General features: G+C 38.6%; 2 protein-coding genes across 8 annotated transcripts in view; one reads left to right on the top strand and one right to left on the bottom strand.

Moving 5' to 3' along the window:
* Positions 1–169: 169 nt before the first annotated feature.
* On the bottom strand, positions 170–27,022 carry ECD (ecdysoneless cell cycle regulator). 3 transcript variants are annotated; one of them, XM_019800918.2, is made up of 15 exons: positions 26,855–27,019; positions 26,417–26,487; positions 25,221–25,431; positions 21,924–22,041; positions 18,671–18,758; positions 18,376–18,554; positions 16,735–16,927; positions 16,051–16,179; positions 13,880–14,008; positions 13,245–13,330; positions 6,201–6,307; positions 5,882–6,065; positions 4,263–4,330; positions 2,169–2,383; positions 170–454 (listed from the first exon to the last, which is right to left on the bottom strand). In XM_019800918.2, the coding sequence occupies exons 3-15, from the start codon at positions 25,423–25,425 to the stop codon at positions 224–226; spliced, it is 1,932 nt and encodes a 643-aa protein (XP_019656477.1). In that variant the 5' UTR covers positions 25,426–25,431; positions 26,417–26,487; positions 26,855–27,019; the 3' UTR covers positions 170–223. The 3 variants fall into 3 exon arrangements, with proteins under 3 accessions (XP_019656477.1, XP_019656476.1, XP_034518565.1); XM_019800917.2 differs by lacking the exon at positions 26,417–26,487 and having other exon boundaries at positions 26,855–27,018; XM_034662674.1 differs by lacking the exons at positions 170–454; positions 2,169–2,383; positions 26,417–26,487 and adding an exon at positions 2,764–3,681 and having other exon boundaries at positions 26,855–27,022.
* An 84-nt stretch (positions 27,023–27,106) lies between these two features.
* Positions 27,107–27,819, top strand: part of FAM149B1 (family with sequence similarity 149 member B1) — a 75,656-nt gene continuing 74,943 nt past the window's right edge. For 2 of the 5 annotated variants that reach the window (XM_002920388.4, XM_019800919.2), the window contains exon 1: positions 27,111–27,343. In XM_002920388.4, the coding sequence (XP_002920434.2) occupies positions 27,297–27,343 (47 nt within the window). In that variant the 5' untranslated portion in view covers positions 27,111–27,296. Of the gene's footprint in view, positions 27,344–27,819 lie in introns of all 5 variants that reach the window. The other 3 variants (XM_019800920.2, XM_019800922.2, XM_034662675.1) reach the window with 2 other exon arrangements.

Raw genomic sequence — 27,819 nt, forward strand, 5'->3', positions numbered from 1 at the left:
TGATTTTTCTCTCTTCTGCTGACTTCAAAACCCTGTATGTACCTCAGCTGAGATCACCAAGACTTATGCAGAATGGACAACATTTGGGGCTCACAGAGGAGAAGTTTGCCTGTGAAACTTGTACTGAAGAAACATTTTTACTAAATGAGTCATTAAAACTAGACAAGAGCACAGTGAGACTCAATATTTATTTAAGAAGAAAAAGAGAGGCTAGGTGTGTTGGCTAATCTTGCGTCGGCTTACTTGTGGGTCTGTGATCAGTGTTATCAGGCAGCTGTACTCCCATGCTTTGTAAAAGGTTGGACGCAGGTCCTGCCAGTCCAGCTTGGGAACTATAGGATTCCAGTATATTTGAAACCAGGTTCAGGTCTACATCCACTGGTGTCATAACAGATCCTCCTGCACCAGAATCTTCCTCATCTGAACTATTATTGGTAGTCTGGGATAGAGGTTCCTTATTCATGGAGAGAAAAAATCATGGGATAATAGGCCATTAGGTTAGATGGTAGTTACAATAAAAACTAATACCAATGTAAAACTCTATTCTAAATTAAAAAGGAAATTTCTTATCCTTAATGATAGAAAATAAAAATGAAGTCCAATAAACTTCACAATTTAACACACATATTAGAATTTGGTTCTGAAGATTTTAACACTTCTTTCTAGGAAAAGTTTCCTATAAATTGGATTCCTTCCCTATTTTGAAATAGCCCAAGGGAGATAACCAAGATTAAGGAGATATATTTATAGCTTGCCTAAGAGTTTTAAAAGAGATATACAAATATGAACATTATAAAAAAAAAAAAGAGAATCTGATTTTTTCTCTAAATAAAAAACTAATTTCCTTTTTTCCCCCCCAGTGAAAAAACAAAGTAAAAACCCGAGGCTCTGTGGAGTCCAACTACAAAGATTCCGAACTGTTACTTGAACCTCTCTGGTTTCACAGGTTGGGGAAAGGATTTGAAAGACTGTAGCTTGACTTATAGGCCTTAGTATCTTTGCCATTTAAAGTACAGTCCATGAGTCAGCAGCATGCTGATCCCAGCACTGCTTGGGAGCCTGTTAGACATGTAAGATCTCAGGCTTCACCCTAGACCAACTTAACCACAATCTACATTTTATTTTCTATGTATTTTTTTTTAACTTCACTTTTTTTTTTCTTTTTTTTTTGGTAAAGATTTTATTTGAGAGACAGAGCAGGAGGGGAGGGGGAAAGGGAGAAGCAGACTCCCCGCTGAGCAGGGAGCCCTATGCGGGGCTTGATCCAGGGCCCAGGGATCACGGACCGAGCCGAAGGCAGATGCTTAATGGACTGAACCACCCAGGTGCCCCTTTACTTCACTTTTACTTAGATCTTTAGATGGCTCATATACATATTAATATTTTAGAAACACTGCTTTAGATAAATTTAACATATGGTTTCTTGGTTTCTCTTAGGTTTGGGCAATACTGGAAATGATTATAGTTTAAATGTGGTTTAGATGATCAAAGCAAGGTGAATAATACTCATTAAGGGCCTTATTATGGATTTCACTGTTGTCTCACTTAGTTCTCATATTAATTCTACAACATAAGGATTACTGGTTAATGGATATATATTCATAGTGGATGGCTGAGCTGGATTTCAAACCCTAATCCCCAAGACTTCAGGGTCCACTCTCTTTCATAATGTCTCTTAGGTCCAGGTTAGACACTGCTGGTATAAAAACTAGGATAAAAAAATAAGTGGAAGATGAATTCTTAATTTGGTTTTAAATTAAGAAAACACAGAACAAACACTATTAAGACTTGAAAAGTATTTGGATATTTAAGATCGTTTCTGTTTTGAAAGTCCGTGTAAGCTGTTAGTAGTAGAATATAACCACAAACTAGTCTGACCACATCACATGACTTTTTATTTTAAATCCTAATGGATGACGTAGAATAAGTAACATAATTAAACTTATATTTAGGAGAACAAAGTTAATAATCCTTCATCCTATTAGTTAGGGAAACATTAGCAATCTTACATGCTTATTTCAAATAAAAAAAATCAAATTCATCACCAGAAAGGATAACAAATAAAAAAAAAAGAAAAAAAAAAGAAAAACAAAGATAAAATATAGTTTTAGCTCTCCTTCATAGTATTAGGATATTCAGATGGGGGAAAAGGTTAAGCACACACGTACCATTTGCTTCTGGGTGGTGAAACTTTTGCCAATGCTGGTTTGTGCCAATTCCTGGTCCATCTGGGCCATGTATGACTTGAGATTACGAAGAGTTCCTTTTACAGATGCCTCTTCCCCAGTCTCCTGTGTTTTAAGATCCAAGTCATCATCACTGTCTAAATATTCAAAGTCTTCCTCATCCAGATCATCGGAGTCTGATTCATGAGGACTTGGCCCTACACAGACCCCAACACAGAAAAAGCCACATGGTAATTTTTTCTTGAGTGATTATACCTCTCAAAAGAGTTAAATATTACCTGCAGAAAAGGACCAATATACAGGGGTAAATTACTTCATAAGAATCCCTTCCAGAAAATGGTACTGCAGTCAGATATTTGCAGAAAAGTACACAGGCCAAGCTGAAAAATGTAGCTTTTTTTTATTATGAATTTGATTACTAAAAATTTTTTTAAAAAGATTTTATTTATTTATTTGATGGAGAGAGACAGCCAGTGAGAGAGGGAACACAAGCAGGGGGAGTGGGAGAGGAAGAAGCAGGCTCCCAGCGGAGGAGCCTGATGTGGGGCTCGATCCCAGAACGATGGGATCACGCCCTGAGCCAAAGGCAGACGCTTAACGACTGAGCCACCCAGGCGCCCCATGATTACTAAGATTTTTTACTTAAAAAATTTAAAAGCTACAGTATACATGAATATATTTTGATATAAATATTCAAGCCATACAGAGTTGTTATTATCTCACATCTCACTCTCTTCCCAGAGTTAAGCATCTTTTTTTTTTTTTTTTAAAGATTTTATTTATTTATTCAACAGAGATAGAGACAGCCAGCTAGAGAGGGAACACAAGCAGGGGGAGTGGGAGAGGAAGAAGCAGGCTCATAGCAGAGGAGCCTGATGTGGGGCTCGATCCCATAAACGCCGGGATCATGCCCTGAGCCGAAGGCAGACGCTTAACCGCTGTGCCACCCAGGCGCCCCAAGAGTTAAGCACCTTTTAAGTTTGGTGGGTACCTAAGCCTTTATGCAGTTCTGTACATATCTATAAAAACATAAAGGTTTTTTAAGATTTTATTTATTTGAGAGAGAAAGAGAGCAAGTGAGAGTACAAGCTTGGGGGGAGGAGAGGCAGAGGGAGAGGCAGACTCCCCACGGAGCAGGGAGCCCGACGTGGGGCTTGATTCCAAGACCCTGGGACCATGACCTGAGCTGAAGGCAGACACTTAACTGACTGAACTACCCAGGCACCCCAAGGGTGTTTTTTAAATATATAAATACATATTGAACCATGGTTTGCTTTTCCACTTATTTATATGTCTTGGAAGTCCTTCTTTGTGAAAAACATATAGATGGACCTCATTCTTTCTTAAGACTGCACAATATTTCATAATATGGTTGTACTATAATTTATTTAACCATTTCCTTCTCCATGGACATTTAGGACATTCCAATTTTTTGCTACTACAATGCTGTAATCACCATCTTGGCACATATGTGTCTTTTTCGAAGAGAAGATTCCTGGAAATGAAATTATAAGTCAAAGGTTATGAACTTTCTAGAGTACCAAACCACCCTGTGAAAGATAACTTACATTTCCACGCTCATGGTTTGACAGTACCCATTTCTTCAACCCATGAGAAAACTGGGTATTATCAATCTTTTAAATCTTTGCCAATACAGTAGGCAAAAAAATAAAGTTCTTATTTTGTATTGTGTATTTATTTACTAGAAACAGTTAAGTATTTTCAAATATTTGTCTATATTTCTTCTTCAAGGCATTGCCTGTTTATATCCTTTGTTGATTTTTTAAATTGGGCTATTCGTCTTTTTATTACTAGTGTTAAGTACAGTAAGCCTAAAAGAGAAAAAACAGTATAACATGGAAGCCAAGGTAAAACCATATCTAGCCATACAGCACTCACTCATTCAACAAATATTCAATGAGCAGTGACTATGTTAGGCACTGAGCTAAGAAGCAATTCAAAATCATGAAGAGAAAGCAAATACTTTGACTTCCAAGAGACCCAATGCTCTAGTACTCTAGCAAAAGCCTTGCTACTTAGTTTCAAAATGAAAATAAACATCACACTGTAACTTACCTAAAATCTTGTCAAAATAATTAAGAAAAGAATCTGCATCAAAAGTGATTGGAGCCTCAGAAGGTTCTCTGTAAGATAAAGGAAAAAGACCATTTATCTTGAACACAACTCTCTGGAACTTTTTTTTTTTTTTTTTTTTAAAGCAGTGCCATTCTTAGGACTACTACTAGAGATATGATCTCAAAAGAAGTGCGACAGCAAGAAAAACTGTAGTTTAAATGGTCTTGCAGGGCAAAAGAAATGGGAAAGACTGATGAAATAAAAGTAAAGGGCACCTGGGTGGCTCAGTTGGTTAAGCGTCTGCCTTCAGCTCAGGCCATGATCCCACCATCCTGGCTGGGATCAGGTTCCGAGTCTGGCTCCCAGCTCAGCAGGGAGTCTGCTTCTCCCACTCCTCTCCCCCACCTCTTGTGGTCACGATTTCTCCCTCTCTCTCTCTTTTTTAAAAGATTTTATTTATTATTTATTTGACAGAGAGACAGCCAGCGAGAGAGGAAACACAAGAAAGGGGAGTGGGAGAGGGAGAAGCAGACTTCCTGCTGAGCAGGGAGCCCGATGTGGGGCTTGATCCCAGGACTCTGGGATCATGACCTAAGCCGAAGGCAGATGCTTAACGGCTGAGCCACTCAGGCGCCCCTCCTTCTCTCTCTCTCGCAAAAATAAATAAAATCTTAAAAAAAAAATAAAAGTAAAAATTTCACTTTGTTTATGCACATTTAACTTAGGCTGATTTAGGGAACTACCCACCCTGCACCTCCCACAAGATAGTGTGTGTGTGTATATATATATATACACATACAGCATTAGCAGAAGAAATCACGTCTCTGAGTTAGTTTTTAAAAAGTCTATTTCTTTAGGAACTAAACTTTCATAAGTAAGAACATATTTTCTCTTCTCTCTGCTTTTTTTTTTTTTTTTAAAGCTGGCCCCGTGCTTGGTGTGGAGTGCAACATGGGGCTTAAACTCACAATCCTGAGATCAAGACCTGAGCTGAGATAGTCAGATGCATAACCGACTGAGCCAGATGCCCCCTCCATCTCTGCTGTCCTAAAAAGAGAATACTGAACATAAATTTTAATCTTCTCATGAGGCTCAAGAGCATCAACACAAATGAAGATGTATTTGCTGTACAAGTGACAATTCCATCTATCTCATTTTCCTATTACTTGCCAAATGTAACTTCCCATTTCTTCCGTTATTATTTCTTCCTCTGATGAACTCTTTTATCCCCCTCTTTTGAATGTGAAGCATCCAATTGGCTTGTGGGGGGGGGAGATTGACTGGAAGTGTGGGTTTGCTGAGAGCTAGATATTAAGAGTCCGTAAGGTTCTGAGTAAAAGTTTAAAGAGTAAAATACACGATTTCCTTCCACAGCTCTGGGATGGACACTTTCAGATCTGCTGAGTAGTCTCTCTGACTTACTTTAAAAATCGCAAAGAATCAGGCTATTAGAAATATAACTCCAGGTAAGTCTTCATGGTACTAGACACCAAAAGAGGGAAACAAAGCAGTACAAATCATTTACTGAAAAGAAAAACAAGAGTGGAAATGGCAATGACTAGAAGACTTCAATACCTGCATTCTAGCTACTTAGATATTTATACTCTAACACAAATTACCGAGGCAGCTCTGCTCCTTTGTGGGTTGAGACTTTGGAAATGAAAGCTTTCATGCTTTCTGAGACTTGACTTAAGTCATAGTTCTGTTCCTCCTTCTTGGAAATGGGCTCTGCTTCTTTTTTGCCAGCAGCTTCCTGCAGTAGCTGGTCCAGCTGATCTGGTGAGAGATCTAACCACTGGTCGTCTGAAAAAGAAGAAAACATGATACCACCATATCACACCGAACATGGCAGGTACTCTCAGAGAAGGGCCCTGTGAGACTTAATGGAATATTTTCATTTTTCCTAACTCTTCTGCTCTATCCTGGTCCATCACTTACCATCTTCTGGGGGAAGATCAGCTTCTTCCTTCTTAAGCTCTTCTATATCAAATGGTAAGGCCTGTAATAAGGTTAAGATTTCTTCACCTGGGCTCATAGCAAGAGAGCTATAAAAAAATAAAAGACATGGGGATTTTTTCATAAGACAGCTCAGAATAATAATCACAAAAAACAGTATTTTAAAGCTGGGAGGAATAATCTAGTCTAATTTGTTTTTAAACAACTGTTTTAGGCTATAGACCCCTTTTTCTCAAATAAAATTTTATCAGGAACTCTAAAATATAAAAGAGCTCGAAGAGAAACTGCTTTGTACAGCAAAGGAAACCATCAACAAACTGAAAAGGCAACCTACTGAATGGGAGAAAATATTTGCAAAATCATATATCTGATAAAGAGTTAATATCCAAAATATATAAAGAACTAATAAAACTCGATAGTAAAAAAACAATCTGATTTATTTTTTTAATTTAAATTCAATTAGCCAACATACACTACATCATTAGTTTCTGATGTAGTGTTCAATGATTCATCAGTTAAAAACAATCTGATTTAAAAATGGGCAGAGGACCTGAATAAACATTTCTCCAAAGATGTACAAATGGCCAACAGGTACATGAAAAGGTGCTCGACATCACTCTTCATCAGGAAAATGCAGATCAAAATCACCATGAGATACCACCTCACACCACTCAGAATGGCTATTACCAAAAAGACAAGGGAGTTGGTAAGGATGTGGAGAAAAGGGAACCCTTGAGCACTGTTAGTGGGGACGTAAATTGGTGCAACCACTATGAAAAACAGTATGGAGATTCCTCAAAAAATTAAAAACAGAACTACCATATGATCCGCCAACTCTACTTCTGGGTATATATGTAAAGGAAATGAAAACAGGACAATTCCCTTCACTGCAGCATTACTCACAATAGCTAACACATGGGAACCACCTAAGTATCCACCAATGGATGACTGGATAAAGGAGATGTGCTATATTAATACAACTATATCACAAATATATTACAAATTTTATTACAATTATATTACAAATATATGTAATAAATATATACAAAATATTATTCAGAGAAATATATATGAGAAAGAAGGAAATACTGTTTTTTGTGAAATGGATTGAACTTGAAGGCATAATGCTAATGGAATAAACCAGACAGAGAATGACAAACACTGCATGGTATCACACATATGTGGAATCTCAAAATAAATAAATAAAGCTCATAGAAACACAGAGTAGAAAAGTAGTTGCCAGGAACTAGGGAGTGAGGGAAATAAGGAGAGGTTGGTAAAAGGATACAAAGTTTCTCAATACCCTCTAAGGATCTAATTTAAAACATGGTGACTATAAGACTGTATCATATAACTGAAATCTGCTCAGAGAGTAGATCTTAAATGTTCTCACTGTCCCAGCAAAAAGATAAATATGTGAGGTGATGTAACTGCCAATTAATTAGATCCCTTCACATGTACCGATATCAAATCACCATGATGTACACTTTAAATATCTTACGATTTTGTTCCTCAATTACTTCTCAATAAAGCTGAAAAAGAAAAACTGCCTTGACTGAAATGGAGTTTGGAAGCTCAGAGATGTGTCCATGTCACCTCTGCCTGTGGTTCTGCGGCAGGATGCATGGAACACTATGAAGTGGCTGACTTAGTACGACTCTTTCAACTTACATATAGCATATATATGAGGAAAAGAAAACCCAGAGGAAAGTATGAACTAAAATTAATCTTGCATGTATGATATGCTAGGCTAGCACTTTAAACACATTTTCTTATTTATTCCTCTAATTACTATTATGAGGTAATAATCCTGTTTTATAGATGAGAAAACCAGAGCTCAGTGAAGTTCTGTAACTTTTGCAAGGTCACTGAGTTAGAGCAAAGTCTTGAAATCAAGTCCTCTGATACTATCTTATGATCTTCCTACAATAAACTGATGAGGAAATATGCACAGAGATATTATCTGTACAATGAGCATGTTATTTTATGGTGGCAATGTGACCTGTTTATATAAACTGATGGAACCCTGTCTGACCTATTTAGAATGGAGCAAATCAAGTTATAGAATGGACTTACATTCATGTAAATAAAGATTTGCATACCTTGCTAAATCATGTAGGTAACAGGAAATTGTCCCTATTACATATTATGCAAATATTACTAGGAGAGAAAAAGAAATACACAATCATAATAAATTACACAATATAAAATCGTATTTATTGATTTGAGAGAGAGAAAGAGAAAGACTTTGTGAACAGGGGGAGGGGCAGAGGGAAAGAGAGAGAGAGAATCTCAACCAGACTAGCTGATGTGCGCAGGGCTCAATCTCAACCCTGAGATCATGACCTGAGCCAAAATCAAGAATTGGAACAAATGCTATAAAGAGTCACAGGAGAAGGTAATTAATTACATTAACTACAGAAAAGTTAAAAAGAAATGATAAAGACAATGGAAGTAGTTGAGATAGGCCTTAAAGAATGGGGTGGGGGGCCTGGGTGGCTCAGTCGGTTAAGTGTCCAACTCTTGATTTCAGCTGAGGTCATGATCTCAGGGTCGTAAGGTTGAGCCCTGCACTTAGTGGGGAGTCTGCTTGAGATTCTCTCTCTCCCTCTCCTCAGTCCCTCCCTCTGCTCTCGTGTGCTCTCTCTTTAGAAAATAAATAAATCTTTAAAAAAATGGGGGAGACATTTTATTAAGATTTTATTTAAGAGAAAGAGAGAGAGAGAGAGAGCGAGTGCATGAGTGGGGGGAAGGGCAGAGGGAGAGGGAGAAGCAGCCTCCCACTGAGAAGGGAGCCCAACGTGAGGCTCGATCCCAGGACCCTGGGATCATGACCTGAGCCCAAGGCTGACACTTAACCAACTGAGTCACCCAGGCACCCAGAATGGAAAGATTCTGACAAGTACGATAGGGTAGAGGAACTTATAGCAAAGGGGAAAATGAGCATTTGTACAAAGGCAAAGAAGTGAGAAACATGTTCACAAAGCAAATGGTGTTCAGTTTGGCAAAAGCGTGGAAGATGAAGCTGAACAGATGGACTGGGATGAGAGCACAGTGAGCCTGAAGTGGCTAAGTTTAGACTCAATGAAATAAGCCGTGGGTGATCACTGATGGCTTCTTTTTTATTTTTAATTTTTGTTTTAAGAAATTTAAATAATATAGACAAGTCCAAAAGATACAGCATTAAAAAAAAGATGATATAACAAATGTCCGTATCCTACCACCTAGAATTATAATATTGTTATACTTCCTTCCAGTCTATGATTGATTACCCTTAACATAAAAAATTAAACAAGTAATATACACATGTACTTTAAAAATTTACAGTTAAAGCTAGTATTTCTCCTTTGATGACCAACACTATCAGTTTCAATCTCTTTCGCTATTACCCAGAGGTGACTGCTCTCACAAATAATCCTTCTGGTTCATTGAGCGTGTGTGCGCCCACACGCACATATATTTGTTGTATTTGCTGTTTGTTCTCTTTCCCTGGAATTTTATTCCCCCCAAATACCTGTATGCCTCACTCCCTCACTTCATTTAGGTCTCTTCTCAAAAACAGAACCTCCTCGGAAAGGCCTCCTTGGCCAACCTATTTAGAATAGCAGCCAAGGGGTGCCTGGGTGGCTCAGTTGGGTGAGCCACCGACTCTTGGTCTCAGCTCAGATCATGATCTCAGGATCATGACACAGGAGCCCTATGTCAGGCTCCATGCTCAGCACAGAGTATGCCTGGGATTCTCTCTCTCCTTCGCCCCATCCCCCTACTCATGCAATCAATCAACCAATCAATCAATAAAATCTTTAGAAAAGCAGCCTGTACCTCTCTCTCCTCATATACTGTTTTCTCTTCAAAGCACTTAGCACCATCTAATATCATATAGTGGTTTATTGTCTTTCTCCTACACTAGCATGTAAGCTCCATAAGGACAGGGAGACTTAAGTTCATTTGTTTTATCCCCAGTACCTGGAATTGGGCTTGGCACATAGGAGATACTCAATAAATATTTGTTGAACTAATGAATATATAGGTATCTATAAATGATACATGACATTTTGTGTACTGAACATTTTTATATGTATAGCATCCACACTCTACATATTTACAACTTGCCTTTTTCACTCCATATCATTTCCAAAATCTATTTATTTAGATCAGTGGTTTTCAACTGGGGACAATTTTGCCCCCAGAGGACATCTGGCAATGTCTGGTGATATTTTTGGTTGTCAAAACTGGGGGTGGGGTGGAGAGCTATTGGCATTTACTGGGTAGAGGCCAGGGATGGTGCTAAACCTCCTATAATACACAGAGCAGTCCCCCACAACAGAGAATTATCTGGTCCAAAATGTCAACAGTGCCGAGGCTGAGAAATCCTGGATTAGACTTACGTACATTTAGCTGATCTCCGGTTAACTAATAGATAGCAGTCCATCATACGAATACACTGCAATTCATTTATCTACTATTGGTGGACACTTACACTGTTCCATTTTTCACTATTACAATCCTTAATAATTTTTAGGAGAGGAATTAAACATGATTGAAGATATATTTCAGGCAGATTCTCCTGGCTCTAATGGTTGCACTGGAGTTGCTAGCCATTGGGAAACAAGTTTAGGTATTGACATACTTTAAGAAATAAGAAAAAAAAAAAAAAGAAACAAGTAATTAGAGTAGGTAGGCAGTAAAAAAGAAAAATGCAAGACACAAGATAATAATAAAAAGGATCGAGAGACTGGATCCAAGGAGAGCCAGGAAGTCTAGGTGATAAGGAGGATGGTGGTACTCTTAAAAAAGAGAGTGGGAAATGGTCTGTAATATTAATCCAGATATTAAACAAAACAAAACAAAACACTGGGAATGCAAGAACAGGTCTGGAAGGAGATGTGAGTTTGGTTTTAAACTGTTTAGAAGTTATCCTGGTTTGGGGAATGGGAGTCTCTTTTGCAACACTATTTAAAATGTTGGACATGTAGGGGCGCCTAGGTGGCTCAATTGGTTAAGCATATGCCTTCAGCTCAGGTCATGATCCCAGGGTCCTGGAATCAAGCCCTGCCTCAGACTCCCTGCTCAGAGGGAAGCCTGCTTCTCCCTCTCCCTCTGCTTGTGCTTTCTCTCTCTCTCTAATAAATAAAATCTTAAGAAAACAAATAAATAAAATAAAATGTTGGACATGTAAGCTACTTATAATTCTTTCTCCAGTAGTAAAAATGTGGTAAGTTATGGCACATCCATTTGCTGAAATGTTATGCAGCTCTTTAAAATTATGCTTATAAAGACTTTTTAACGTCATGGGAAAAAGTAAGATTATAATGAGTAAAAATTATGGACAGGATACAAAATTTTTAAGTAGTATGAAAATGTTTTAAAAATAACTAGATGGATAAGGGGGGGAAAAGCCTGGAAGGCAGTAGATCAAAATGATAACAGTAGTTGACTCTGGTATACATTTTTTTCTTATTACATCTTTCTGTATTTGCTATGAGTGAATGTCATCTTATAACAACAACGAACTTATTTTAAGATTTTTGAGAGAGAGAGAGAGCGAGTGAACGAAAGAGCATGAGCTGGGGGGGGGGTGAGGAGAGGGAGAAGCAGGCTCCCCACCAAGCAGGAAACCCAACATGGGGCTTGATCCCAGGACCCCGAAATCATGACCTGAGCCAAAGGCAGACACTTACATGACTCTCTTTCCCAAGTTTTTTGAAATGATACCCTAAGAAGGAATCCTCTTACCACCAACTATTGCCATAAAACTGATGGGAGTAGGACAAAGGCACACACAGACACCTCTGAAAGTAAGGACTGCTGTAAAGTCATCATTACCTCACAGACAACCGACGCTAGAGTTCTCTCAGCATCAACTTCGCTTCACCAGTCCTCAAAGAACAGTCTATTACATAAATAAGTGATGTTTGCTATGTAAGCAAAATGACTGGAGTTCAAAACCAGTACATTTTATTTGAAAAAAAAAAAAAAAAAAGTTCAACAACAAAATGAAAAACACACACAACTTGGGACCTTTTAACCATAATATATACAAAGCTGTTCTTCCATGTTATTTAACAGCTTTGAGTATCTCAAATTCAATTTTGCAAACATAAATTGAATTTTTTCCAACACTCAAAATCTGATCTTTGATTCCTGAGCTCAGTAAGACTGAGGCTTTCTGCTAGAACTCTATTTTTTCCTTCGTGCTGCACTGACTAGGAAGTGACCTCAGGGGACAACTCAGACAATGTGGACCACACATATTGTGATCTTCTTTTAAGGGTCCTATTTCCTTCGATTTTTGTCTTATTTTGTTGTTCTACTGTGTCTTCAAATAATTATTTCTTATATTCTGTCCAGAGTTTATAATTACAATTGGCAGGGGGTTAGTTGGATATGTTACTCTACCATTACAAGACCACTGTTTTATTAAATTTTAAAGGGGTGCCATTTCCTTCCACCTTTGTGCTCATTTCTTTCTTCCCCCAGGAAACGTATGGCAGGTCAGAATGAGATTTGATTTGAAAGATGAATATCTGCTTTATCCTGTGTTTCAGGTCCGCCTAAAAGTAGCTAGACACAGCCAAGGGCTCCTATAGGAATTAAGCACATGCTCAGTTTCAGACTGCCTGAGTTCAAATCCTTTATCTGTCACTTATTAGCTGTGTGACCTTTGGCAAACTACTTAATCTCTCTTGGCCTCAGCTTCTCTGCTGTAAATAGGGAATAATAATAATCATAACAGGATTGTAAGAGAGATTTAACAAATGCAAGTGGCCTACACTTTATAATTACCAATAAAACTTAGCCATTAGAAGATGATGATGATGATGATGATGACAGGTGCCAGACCCAGTGATCTTCTGTAGCAAAACCTCTTCTCCCCCACTTCAGCCCCTTCAGTAGTCATGACCCTTGCCATTAACTCTTTAAATATGGCAACTCCAACTTCTGCAACTATCTCAAGAGTGAGGAACTCCTTAACCTCTGGCAGGTTACCACTCTGCTGCCATGGTTAGGTAGTGATAAACTCACCTTTCTGGTCGGTTTACTGAGAGTTGGAAGTAGTTCTTTGCCATTTCTAGCCTTGCCTGGTACTGAGCAGAATCTTCTATCAGTCCCTTAAAAAAAAAAAAAAGGCCTATCAGAACATTATTTACATGGTATCATTAAAATAACATTAGCAAATATGCAATGTTATGGCAACGTATAGGAATATTAACTTCCCCACACCTTCAAAGCACTAAATATCACACAGATCCTTTTTCATGTATGTGAAAAAGTATTACTGTGTTCATATGTATATCCTTACTACTTGTGAGAGTGAATATTTTAAGAAAAATTTGTTAGTTGTCTTTTTGTAATTTTTTCAATCCATGTCTTTGTTCATTTTTCTATTTGGTGTCTTCATGTGTTTACTTTACGATTTGCCCAAGTTGTTCTTCTGATACAAATGATAACTTTCAGCATTCTATATAAATGTTAGTAATTTTTCTAAAATACTAGAAACAGTTCATAGTCACCCCCTCATTAACACTGAACTAGAATGGTCCCTTTTAACTCTAGCTTCTATAATAATGTTACACATTAAATATGGACCATAGGACTCTAATTCACTAGCTTGATTTTCCCTGGATTGTACAATTTTACAAATGCATTGAAAGTCCTACCTTAAAGTAATCATTCTTTTTCAGACTTTCAAGAAAGCCAGCCCAGAGGGGGGAGGTAGTCATGAAGGATTTCTTGGAGTCAGAAAAATGTGGGCTGCATTTGGAGCATAAGATCTCAAATCCATGAGCCTAGATGGAATACACAGAATTTTCATTAAGTGACTTTCTTTCCACTTAGCCACACTTAAGACCTAGGTGACTGGACAAAAGGGCATATGGACATTTTTAACACTTTGAATTTTATTTTTAAAATTTATTACTATTATTATTTTAAAGATTTTATTTGTCAGAGAGAGAGAGAGAGCACACGCAGGAGGAGCAGGAGAAGGAGAAGCAGGCTCCCCTCAGAACAAGGAGCCCGACGTGGGACTCGATCCCAGGCCCCTTGGATCATGACCTGAGTCGAGGGCGAACGCTTTACCTACTGAGTAACCCAGGAGTCCCAACACTTCGAATTTTATGAAAAATCTATTTCCAAGTTTTTCAATTTCTATAGATTACTAAAAATTATAAAGGGAAAGCAAATAATACAAAGATTCTTGTTCTCTTCAAAGAAATTTCTTTTCTTGCTGATTACAAAACCAGAAATTTAAACTTATTTCTTGTTTGCTTTAAAAAAAGCTTATAAAAAGTTTCTTGTCTGACAGAAATTATAAATGAATTCAGCATGGTCTTAGACATAGGGAAGGGAGGGAATCACTTCATTTTAAGTGTCCTATGACTAAAAAATATAATGAATAAGCATGGCAAAGTAAGTCAGACAGGGAACTTTCCTGATCACTCTAGAGAAAACTACCATTACCAATTTCTTGCATATCCTTTCAGAAGTAATGTATGCACTCAAGCAAATGTGTGGTCTGTGTCTGTATACCCTACTGCATCCCTTTGGTCATTAAATGGCAATATATACACTGTACTAAACCTTGCTTTTTCACTGAGTTATATGCCTTGCAGATCATTTTATATGATCATACACATTTATCCATTTCACTGCATAGGCAGGCCATAATTTATCTAACTATTCCCCTACTAATAGGCATTTAGGTAGTTTCCAATCTTTTGCTACTACAGATAACGCTGTCCTGAGTATCCTCATACATCTTTGTGCACAAGTAAAATATATGGAAGATAAATCTAGAAGTGAGAATGCTGAGCAGAAGGGTTTGTGCATTTATGTATTGACGGATATTGACAAATTGTTGTAAGAGATTGAGTTAACTTACATTCCCGTGAATGATGTTTTAGAGTATCTCTCTATATTTTTACTTATCCAATATATATTATCAATCTTTTTGATATTTGCCAAATGGTAGAAAACATTATTTTATAGCTTTAAGTTGCATTACTTTTATTCTGAGCAAGGGCCAACATTTTTCTTATGTTTAAATTAAAAGTCATTTGTATTTCCTTTTTTGGGGATTGTCTGCTTATAGCTTCTGAACATTTTTTATTAATTAGCATTATTTTTCATATTGACTTGTAGGAACTCTGTATATATTAAAGAAATTAGCTCTTTTCGATTTAAATTGCAAATATAATACGTCTTCAGGTTTACTACCTTTTGACTTAAGTTATGGGGTTTTTCTTTCCCATACAGAAATGCTTAATTTTTTTTAGGGGGTGGAGCAGAGGGAGAGGGAGAGAATCTCATGTGGTGTGACCTCACATGATCTCACATGATCTCAGACCTGAGATCTCAGGTCTGAGATCATGACCTGAGCTAAAATTAAGAGTTGGACGCTTAACTGACTGAGCCACCCAGGTGCACCAGAAATGCTTAATCTTTAATAATCAAATTTATCAGTCTTTTTTTTTTAATAGCTTCTGGTTTCAAGTTCTGCTTAGAAAGACCTTTCCTACTCAAATTATCAAAAATTCTCCTGTGTTTTCTTTCAGATTTTATGGTTTCAATGTTTCCTTTTAAATATTTGGTCCACCTGGAATTTATTTTGGGATAGGTGCGAGGGAATCAACCTTAACTTCTTAGATGCCTTCACAGTTGTTCTATTATCATTAACTGAATAACCCATTTTTCCTTCTTGTTTGAGATGGCACATTTTACTACTTTCTCACATAAGTAAGGTATATTTCTAGACTTTCTATGCTGTACCATTATTCTACTAAGAGCCCTTTTACCTAAAGGAAGAATATAAAATTTTATGGTTCATTACCAACTTCATGCCCAATTCATGGGCTCGATATTGGGGATGAGATGGAGGAGGCATCTTGTATCCACTCCGCCGGTCTGGCACAAACCTTTGTTGTGCCAACTGTGCATACAGACATTTGGTGAAAGTCACCTGGACATTGGAACACAAAATACATGAGTCTTCCTGAAAGTAAAAATTTGACTATCATTTCAGTTTATAATTTCATTTATGAGCTTCGTATTCATATGAAATGCCAAGAAGATCCAATCTATTCACAGCCAACATTTTTTTAGTAACAGCTTTATTGAGATATAATTCACATACCACAAAATTGACCTATCTACTTTTTAGTTATCACTAACGGAATTCTTCTCATTAGTTACATTATATGGCAATTTGGGTGGGTGGAAGTTAAAGAATAATTCTTAAGTCTCTGGAAGAAATGAAATGTTTTACTCTTAAGAAGAAAATAAAATAGGAAAAATATGGTCAGAAAATATCTAAGAAACATTTAGATATAAAAAAGGAAGTGAAGTCTCTTGAAATCTTCCTCCACGGATGGGAGAAAAGAAAATTAAGAAAAAAAAGTACATTAGCTTGCCATGAGGAAACAGAATATTTCCAGTTTTTTTCTAGTCACAATTACAATGATGTTCAACTTTCTTTCCAGTGACAGAAACTAAATGACCAAGAGAGCTATCTTACCGATGTCATTATTCGTGTTTCAGGCAAGAAAGTCTTGAAAACACGACAGGCTCGCAGGTCAATGGGGTCCCGTAGGTAAAATGCCTGGACTCCTGCAGCCACCAATCTGGGGCGCTGCTTTAACACTGCTACGATGCCAGCTGGAAGGAAGCAGTGCGCGCGATGAAGGGAGGCTTGAATTTTTTCTGGGTATCTGTGACAGGTAACATAATTATTTTTATTTTATGATATACAAACATCTAGAATTCTTCTACTATTTACTTCCTCTTATATTGTCTCGGTTCATTAAGAGTAAGCTGTAGAATGACAAGGAAGGTGAAGATAAAGCTACCATATGCGCTAAAAACTGCAGAAGAGAGGGAAAGAGCAAAAGTAGGAAAAAACAGAAAATAAAGAAAAGGAATTAAGGTAGTTCAGTAGGGGCGCCTGGGTGGCTCAGTGGGTTAAGCATCTGCTTTTGGCTCAGGTCATAATCCCAGGGCCCTGGGATTGAGCCCCACATGGGGCTCCCTATCAGCAGGAAGTCTGCTTCTCCCTCTCCCATTGCCCCTCCTCCCTCCCCCACTCATGCTCTGTCTGAAATAAATAAAATCTTAAAAAAAAAAAAGGTAGTTCAATAAAGACAAAACAAGAACCCTACATTCTTTGGAACAAGGATAGAATCAGAGTTTATTCTTATAAAACAATGGTACAAAGTATATTGAACAAAGTTAAAAGAGATTTTATATTGTTAAAACCTGAATGGTGCTGGGGCAACTGGGTGGCTCAGTTGTTAAGAGGCTGCCTTTGGCCCAGGGCATGATCCCAGAGTCCTGGGATCGAGCCCTGCATCAGGCTCCCTGCTCCACTGGGAACCTGCTTCGTCCTCTCTCACTCCCCCTGTTTGTGTTTCCTCTCTTGCTGGCTGTGTCTCTCTCTGTCAAATAAATAAATAAATAAATCTTTAAACAAAAAAAAAAAAAAACTTGAATTGTGTTAAACATCGAAAAGGTACTCAAATTTGAAAGGCCGAACTACTATGTTACTAGGTGAAGGCTGTCTCTTCTGAATAGAGCCTAAAGTGATCCATAAAGGTCAAAGAATTCCACCCTAGAACCACAGAGTACACTGTGCTCCCTTAGGTTTCCATTCCTATTGGTCTCAAAATTTTTATCAATGGATATAGATAATACTTAGCTACAGTACCTAAGTAAATAAATGAAAAAATAGTGGAAGTGGAATATTAACACCTATGAATGGGAATTAAAAGATGTATCTATACCTTAATTTTAAAACATGTCTGTTTATTTATTTATTTATTAAAAAATATTTTATTTATTTACTTATTTGATAGAGAGAGCGCAAGCGAGGAGAGGGAGAGGGCAAGGAAGAAGCAGGCTCCCCTCTGAGCAGGGAGCCCGATGTGGGGCTCCACCCCAGGACCCTGAGATCATGACCTGAGCTGGAGGCAGATGCTTTCTTGACTGAGCCACCCAGGTGCCCCAAAACATGTAAGTTTCATTTGTTAGCCACCTTCATGGAGGAGGAAGACAGAATGAAAATGAGCATTAATCTAGGTGAAAGAAATTCTACATGCAATGAAAGACTTGAACTGCACTAAATCAAAAGGCTCCTTCACTAGCAATGAAAATTTTTTCTTACCCTCTGATGCGCCTGTTCACAGCAGCTCGTATAGATTCTGACGCCAAAATTTCTTCTGGGTGTGTTGAGATTATATTCAATGCTTGAGGGATTGTTGGGGGTGTGGTGGGTAACCAGGACACTGCTCCAGGTTTCCTTGGTGCAGGAATAATGCACAATTCTCCATGGTGGAAAAACACCTACAAAACGATACATTTTAATTTTCATTCTGGGCACTGACAAACTCTAGGTACATATGAAAAGTGTTACAACATGATTTCATCTCTGTAAATTTTCCAAATTTGGGTATATTTACCCTATTGGCACTATTATCAGGATCCAACCATTTAGGGAGAAAGTCAGCAGCTTCTATTAACAAGAATTCACCATCATTGTCTTCAATCCTAATGCAAAAGAAATTCCAATTATGCATTCAAAAAGCATATATATGCTATTAATTAAAACACATTTATTCTAATATTTTTTCTTTCATTTTAGCAAATATCTGAGAATACGCTATGTGCAGATTATTATAATAAAGCAAATAATACTTAGACACCATGAAGTACTGAAGGAGATTCTAAAATTGGAGGAGGATTTGGAAGAGATGATAAGGAGAAAAAGTAAGTACATAAATAAATAACACCAGACAAAAATATGAAAAATATACAATAGGATGTCAAAAGAAGAAAAAAATCACCTAGAGCCAAGATTAGGAAAGCACTTATGGAAGTCACTTAAACCTTGAGAGAGAATTTTATTTTGCCTCATTTCTATCACTTTCTTTAAATTTAAATGTTTTAAAAGAATTTACTTTTTTAAAAGATTTATTTATTTATTTTGGAGAGAGAGCACGTGCAAGCAAGCATGTGAGCAGGGGGAGCGGCAGAAGAGGAGAGAATCCTGAAGCAGGCTCCCTGCTGAGCACAGAGCCTGACACAGGGCTCAATCCCAGAACCCTGAGATCACGACCTGAGCCAAAATCAAGAGCTGGCTGCTTAACTAACTGAGCCACCCAGCTGCCTCTAAATTTAAATTTTTGAATAGGTAAGACAGTCACATGATTAAATTTTTAAAAAAATACATAAAAAGTTACACAATGAAAAAGTTTCCTTCCTACTTTTGTCCCTATATGCCCCCTTCCTACCCTCCAACCATTGTTATTTCTTGTTTATCCTTCTAGTGGTTGCTTATGCATAATCTAGCTAATAGGAATAAAAATTCTTATTTTCTCCTATCATCACACAAAAGGTAGCACATTTTATACACTGTTCTAGATTTTTTTCACTTTTAATGTGTGGATATAAGGAGAAAAGGAGAGATGTTCTTGGGAGAGGGATTAGCATAAGCAAAAACATGGAGGTGGCTATTGAAGGTGGATATTTGGAGAATGACAATTAGCAAAGACTAGAAAAGCACAGCTATGGGGCGCCTGGGTGGCACAGTCGGTTGAGCATCTGACTCTTGGTTTTGGCTCAGGTAGTGATCGCAGGGTCGTGAGACTGAGCCCTGAGTCGGGCTCAGCACTAAGCACAGTTTGCTCGAGATTCTCTCTCTCTCCCCCTCTGCCCCTCCTGCTTGTGCTCTCGCTCTCTAAAATAAATAAATCTTTTTAAAAAAGCAGTTATATCATTTTGTGAAGAGCTTTAAATTCTAGCAGAGTTGGGGCATCTGCCCTCAACTCAGGTCATGATCTCAGGGGTCTGGGATCGAGCCCCACAACAGGCTCCTTGCTCAGTGGAGAGTCGGCTTCTCCCTTTCTCTCACCCTCTGCTTCTCTCCCTGCTTGTGCTCTCTCTCAAATAAATAAAATCTTTAAAAATTTTTTAAAAAATGTTACCAGAGTCAATGAGAATGAGCTTAGTTTTATACACAAAAGGAATGAAAGGTTTCAAGGCAAGTAGAAAAATGGTTAGAGCTCTTCCTTAGGAAGATTAATCTGGCAGAGACAGAGAGGAAGTTCTTTTTCTAATTTTTTAAAAAAACTGTAAGACAGTAGATGCCTACTATTTAAAGAGCTTTATAGGCATGGTGTAGGTATGAGCCATCATTAAATAAAGATCAGAATCTGGGGCTCCTTGGTGGCTTAGTCAGTTGGGCGGCTGCCTTCAGCCCAGGTCATGATCCTGGAGTCCCAGGATCGAGCCCCATATCAGGTTCCCTGTTCGGTGGGGAGTCTGCTTCTCCCTCTCCCTCTGCTCCTCCCCCCGCTCATGTTCGCTCTGTGTGTGTGTCTCCCTCTCAAGTAAATAAATAAAATCTTTAAAAAAAAGAAAAATAAAGATCAGAATCCATACACAAAAGGCATTGCCCTCTCCCTGTTATCTTCGTAAAGATAGAAATGAATATCTTTGTGTTTGTTCACTTAAAATTCTATCATTTATTAAGAAATTATTGCTAATTACTTTTAGGTATGGTAACGGTAGTGTTTAAAGTAAGTTATCTCTTACATTTACATGTTAAAGTATTTAAAGATCAGCGCGCCTGGGTGGCACAGCGGTTGGGCGTCTGCCTTCGGCTCAGGGCGTGATCCCGGCGTTATGGGATCGAGCCCCATCAGGCTCCTCCGTTGTGAGCCTGCTTCTTCCTCTCCCACTCCCCCTGCTTGGTGTTCCCTCTCTCTCTGGCTGTCTCTATCTCTGTCGAATAAATAAATAAAATCTTAAAAAAAAAAAAAAGTATTTAAAGATCAAATGGCATATTGCTGGTGACCTGTTTTAAAAAAATCTTGCTATGTAATGGGGGAGTACGGGAAACGTACAGATAAAGAAAGAATGTCCATGAATTGATCATTGTTGAAGCTGGGGGAGAAGTACATATGGGTTCATTCTCTCTACTTTCATGTTTGAAATTTTGATATCATAATAAGTTTTCGGAGTTGTTTTCTTTTTGTTCTGCTGGGGAAAAGGCTGGGGAAATAGATTAGAATTTGAGGGCTGACAGGAAAATTAGAGTAACACGTGCAAATGGGTGAAACGCCCTCTGCTGACAAAATTTGGTAATTACAGAGAACGATCAGTTTCTATTTTAGAGATTTAGAATGCACTGTTACCTACTTCCCTTTCAATACAATTGTTCCCTGATTTTTCTTTAAATTTTTCTGTACATGAGTTCTCAAAAAAAAGAAAAAAAAAATATATATATAGAGAGAGAGCTAAAGTATAACAGAGGAAGACATAGTAAAGAAATCTGTAAAATATGTATATGTACATACAAATGGATCTTTTTTTCCCTAAGGTTTTTTTAAACAGTTGTACACCCTTTGGTATTGTTTGGATTTTGTTTACCATCTGTATTTAGTCTTTCATAATGAGAATTACTAAAAAACAAAACAAAAACTAGAATAGACAGGTTTTGTTTAAAAATTTTGGAAGCTCTCCAACGTACTTTAATTTTTCCTCAAGAAAAGGAAGTCACAAGAGAAAAGGAAGAAAACACAGTCACTTTCAAAATCTATGTCTCAAATTTGTACAGTCTCCACCAGACTACTGAAAAAAATTTACTAATAGGATAAAAATGTAGTCAGTCTCAACAAGAGAATTCCTTTAGATTATTAAAATAACTAATACCTTGCTACTAATTCTGGAAATTCCTTTGTAATTTGCTTTACTACATAAACAATAAACCATTCATCCTCAATGTTATCCCCAAACTTTGTCATGCCAAACATATGAGCAGGAACATCTCCTAAAAACAAGAGAAAAGCAATCATATAACCAAATAAATTTGTCAGTGCACATAAAAATACAAGTAATCATTCAAATAAACAAACATTAATTGACTGACCATGCTGTAGGTACTATATGGGGAGCTGGGGTTCCAATTCTGAACAGGATATAAGAAGCCTACTTGTGAGGACCCAAGGGTCTAGACAACAGGAGATGGACCACCATGCCATCTCAAAACAAGATGATGAACAGACATATGCACTGAGGGGGATGTGAGCATAAAGAATGTGATTTCTGAGCTATGCTCATTTGGAGGAATGACAGGAGTATGTTGTTCAAAAAGAGAATAGCATGTGCAAAGGCATATAAGCATGGCAGACACTACTGTGTTTCAGGAATACCAGGAAGCTAGATTTAGATGGAGCAGAAATTTTTTCAAACAAGTGCAGTATTCTTTTTTTTTTTTTAATATTTCTATTTATTTATTTGACACAGAGAGAGAAATAGAGAGAGAGAGCACAAGCACGGGGAGGTGCAGGCAGACGGAGAGAGAGAAGCAGACTCCCCGCTGAGCAGGGAGCCCGACTCAGGACTCTATCCAGGACCCTGGGATCATGACCTGAGCTGAAAGCAGACACTTAACTGACTGAGCCATCCAGGCACCCAAACAAGTGCAGTATTCAAAAATATGTAGAACTTCATACATTCATTTTTTTTTTACCTTAATAACTCTTTTTTTTTTTTAAAGATTTTATTTATTTATGCGACAGAGACAGAGACAGCCAGCAAGAGAGGGAACACAAGCAGGGGGAGTGGGAGAGGAAGAAGCAGGCTCATAGTGGAGGAGCCTGATGTGGGGCTCGATCCCATAATGCCGGGATCACGCCCTGAGCCAAAGGCAGACGCTTAACCGCTGTGCCACCCAGGCGCCCCTACCTTAATAACACTCTTAAACAACTCAATGGGTCAAAGAAGAAATCACAAAGGAAATCAGAAAACACCTTGACACAAATGAAAACAAACATGTAAAAGCAGTGCTAAGAAGGTTATAGTTATAAAAGATCTCAGATAAACAACTTAACTTTACACCTGAAGGAAATAGAACAAGAAAAGCTAACCCAAAGCTAGCAGAAGGAAGGAAATAATGAAGATTAGAACAGAGATAAATGAAACAGAGAATAGAAAAATAGAAAAAAATAAAGTGATTTGGTTTCTGAAACACTACAAAATTGACAAAATCTCAGATTAGTAAGAAAAAAAGAGATGCAAGTAACTAAAATCAGAAATGAAAGTGGAACTATTACAACCTATACTACAGAAATAAAAAGGACTATAAGAGAACACTACGAACAACTGTACACCAACCAACTGGATAACTTAGAAGAAATGAGTACATTCTTAGAAACACACAACCTATCAAGACTGGATCACGAAGAAATAGAGAATCTGAACAGACAGGTTACTAGTAAAGGACACTGAATCAGTAATCAAAAACTTCCCAAAAAAGAAAAGCTCACTAGAGAATTTTACCAACATTTAAAGAAGAATTAACATCAATCTTCTTCAAACTCTTAAAAACAACTGAAGAGGAGGGAACATTCCCAAATGCACTTTATGAGGCCAGCATTACCCTCATACTAAAGCCAGACCAAGACAATACAGGAAGACTATGACCAATATCCCTGGAACACTGATGCAGAAATCCTCAACAAAATACTAGCAAACTGAATTCAACACATTGAATTTATTCCTGGAATGCAATGTAATGCATATGAAAATCAATCAATGTAATCTACCAATATTAACAAACAAAAGGTCAAACAAGCACATTGTGAAGTGTCTCAAGGGCTGCCATGGCAAAAAAAAGGTAGGAAGAACAGCCCAACCAACTCTTCTTCCCATCCCAGATCTCTCAAATTCCTTCAACTAGAGAAGCTCCAATTAGACTACTTTTATCTACCTTATATATTAAACTTCAATTTGAACTCTATCAAGAAGCAATGGGTAACTGGTGAAGGATGTTAGGCCAAAGACTGACATGATCAAATTTGTGTTTGACAAAGGTAACTGGCAACAGTGTGAGGAACTGGAGATACCGGAACCAGAGAGGTTAGTTAGGTGGCTGCTGTGGCCTTCCAGATGAAGAGATAAAGAGGGTCTAGATTGTAGACAAACAAAATGTAGAGAAGGGGTCGTATTTTAGGAGTAACCACACAGGATCTAGTGCCTGACTGAACATGGTCAAGTGAGGAGCTGAGTATAATTTTGAAATATTAACAAGCTGAATAACTAGGTGGATAACAACATCATTAAGCAAGACAAGAAAACATTGGGTAAAAATGATTTTCTAGGAAAAAAGATAAGGAGTTCGTTTTGGATGTGCTGTGCTAATGTGAGGTGTTCTTGCCAATAAATATCACATGTGTTTCAGTGAATAGGGGTTCGATAAAATTAACACCAGGGAACATATTTGGCAACTGCTAGCCAAAAGATAACAGATAAACACTACATTGAGACCTAGACTGACGGTATCAAAAGATGCCAGACTCCTGATCTGAAATAAGACCCTGCGTGAATAAGAGCTGTGGTCACCTATTTGTGCCTCATTTTACTAAAGCTACATGAAATGATAAGAAAAAGTACCATATTTGGCCAGAGGTCAGATCTCAAGCACCAACAACACAGAGAAGCAGTGAAGCAACCTCAAAATGCTTCTGAGTAGCAAATAATGGCCGTAAGCCCAATTATTTCTCTTTATAAGCCAGGCAGAGCCACATAGTTTCACAACTATGTCAAACAAGGCAGCCCACTAAACACATGATTGAGAATGAGGAATACAGAGTAACCACTAAAGGAAGCTACAGTTAAGGAAGCCAGATGCCTGAACCTGTTTAGAATAGGTACTGAGACACATTATAGCACAGAAAAGTAAAGTTCCAAGAACACCCATGGTTTAATACTGTTGAGTATATATTAGTTCTCAAGGTAATTACTATTAGAAAGCCTTCATCAAATGAATTTAAAAAAATTTTTTGGTAAGTCTAAGGACCTAACCAAATATAGGCGAGCATCACTAATCAAAAAAGCTCTGGTTATAAATCTCCTCACAACACTGAATTATCTATGGACTACTACAGATCACTGTTGTCAGAATTAGAAGTCACACATATTACATCAAAGTAAATAAAAGAGCCTCACCTTTTCCAGGTTTATATTTGAGATTGAAAGGCTGATTCTGCCAGATATAGGGGACCAGCAGAGGTGCAAACTGAGTCATTATCCTCTCAATATACTTTTGAAGAATCTCTTTGTGTTTTTCTGGGTCCCTCGGTTCATCTGGTATCAGGAATAGGTGATACTCCACAGTGTCTTCCACTGTAGCAAGCTTCGTATTTTCCTCCATTCTTCTCTGAAAGCAACATTTGAACATAAAGCACACAGAATAATGTGTAAGTAAAATCCAATTCTCTTAACTGTTCGACATGATTCCATTGTTTTCCAAAATTCAGTTATCCACATGCTATCATTTAATTTTTTGCCTTGATCAAGTATGAATAATAACACCTACTTAATATTCTTTTAACGATGTTTTTATAATTGAAATTATGTTTTTCATACTTGAAATTGTATTAAAGGAACTTTTGATATAATACAGTAAGTGGAAATCGAGTATCACAGTCTCAAATTAACTAATAGTATGCAAGAATAAAATAAAAAACGTTTGGAAAAAAATAAATTAAAAAAAAAGTTTGCCCTCATACTAGCACTAGCGTATGTAACACACTTTGAGAAGCACTGCAATAACATCTTATGTTTAAATACTATCAAAAATCCCAGTTCTGCCACTAATTAGTTCTGTCACTTTGAGCACCTCAATTTCTGTTTCTGGGGCTTTTTCCTTAACTGTAGAATGAGAATGTTACTCTTTCACTTCTAAATTTCTCCCACAAATTGTTATTATTGCGTCTGCCTTTGGCTCAGGGCGTGATCCCGGCGTTATGGGATGGAGTCCCACATCAGTCTCCTCTGCTATGAGCCTGCTTCTTCCTCTCCCACTCCCCCTGCTTGTGTTCCCTCTCTCGCTGGCTGTCTCTATCTCTGTCAAATAAATAAATAAAATCTTTAAAAATAAATAAATAATTAATTAATTAAAGCTATTTAGAGCAATCTCCCTCACTCTGCAGAATTTAAATACCTTTTTATGAAGATTGTACGGCATATGGGGAATTCAAAACCACAAAACATTCATGTCCTATCATCTCACACCAAAATAATTTGCCCTTGGTTCTTGATCCTACAGTTGTCCTAAAACTGCCCCTTTTTCAGGTCTCGGGGGATAGCTCCGGTATGTTAAGAGGAGGTAGATATCTCTATTTTCTAAGGGTTTTCCTTACCAACTGAAGTACGAGCTTATATTGCTGCCAGATGAGGCTTGGTCAAGGGAGGCATTGCACTGGATAGTCCACTGTAAGGCACAATTCGATTTTTATTCTTAACTCGGTTTTCTCACGGGCTAATAAAACGAGGTCGAGAGGAACTTGCATCTTCTACCCAGTGTGTCCAAATCATTATTTGGCTTCTCAACCCAGAGGGACAGATAATTCCATCCAACCACCTCATAATGCCCAGCACACATTTTTATGAAGAATTTAGTGTCAGAACTGGAAGGGACTTTGAGATCCCTCAGGCTAACTCCTTTCTGTACAAGTAAGAAAACTGGCACACAGAAAGAGAAGGGACCACGAAGCAGAGGGCTGAGCTGGAGTCTAGCGCTCTTTACCCACACTAAGCTTCCTCCCTCCATTCGACAAAAGGAAGCCAATTCCGCTTACGATTCTCGGGCCTCCCCCACGCGTCTCCGCAGCGGTACCTCTCCTCGACCGCCCCTCCCACCGCGTGAGCCGGTCGGGAGCTGCCAGTAGCTGCCAAAGCCCGGCCCAAGGTCAGTCCAGATGCCTCCCGGGCACCTGAGGCCAGCGGAAGCTCTGAAAGACCCGCTCGGCCCCGGAACCCCCGGTGGCGTCACTACTGTGCGCCCGCGGGAGCATTACGCGGGTGCCCCTGTGCGTTCGTCACTTCCGCCCCCGCCAGGAAACAAGGAGGGCGGAGGATTGGGGACCCAGGGAGTGGTGGCGGTCCGGAGTCTAGGCGACGGGGCGTGACGGGGCCGGAAGGTGGTGGGAGGGGGCCGGGCGGGAGCCGGCGGGAGGGCCAGGCCCGGAGGCCCCCACCCTGGCGTGCCCGCCCCCTACGCGGCAGAGGAGGAAGAGGAGGATGATCTCCAGATACACGCGGAAGGCGGTGCCACAGAGCTTGGAGCTGTGAGTGGACTGCTCAGACATCCTAGTCCGGGCCGGGGGAAGCTGAGGCGGGCCGCGAGCGCTCTGGACCCTTCCCAACCAGGGCTTCTCACCTTTCCGTTTCCAGGGCGGGGGAAGGAAAATGTTCTTCGGAATTCTCTCCTCCCAGACTTGTCAGACGCTGCCCGGTCTGCCTACATCTCCAGCTAAGGGCATGTTACTTGTGCTGCCCTAGGACTTGGCCTTCCTGGGCTGCTTTTCCTGAACTGAGGGACTGGGTCTCTATGGCATTTGTAGTTTCCTCAGTGCTTCATTCCTGTCAATGGCCATTGACAAATCGGGAAGTTACTAATAGCTGAGTGTTACAGAAAAGTTGAATATACCTAGTGCCAGGCACCGTACAAAGCCGATTACATGCATTAGCTCACTTAATCCTGTCAGCAAGGATACAGAATAGGGAATATTATTTGCACATTCTACAAATAAAGGTCTCAGAT

The sequence above is a fragment of the Ailuropoda melanoleuca genome, chromosome 6 (assembly GCF_002007445.2).
Source record: "Ailuropoda melanoleuca isolate Jingjing chromosome 6, ASM200744v2, whole genome shotgun sequence".
NCBI lineage: Eukaryota > Metazoa > Chordata > Mammalia > Carnivora > Ursidae > Ailuropoda > Ailuropoda melanoleuca.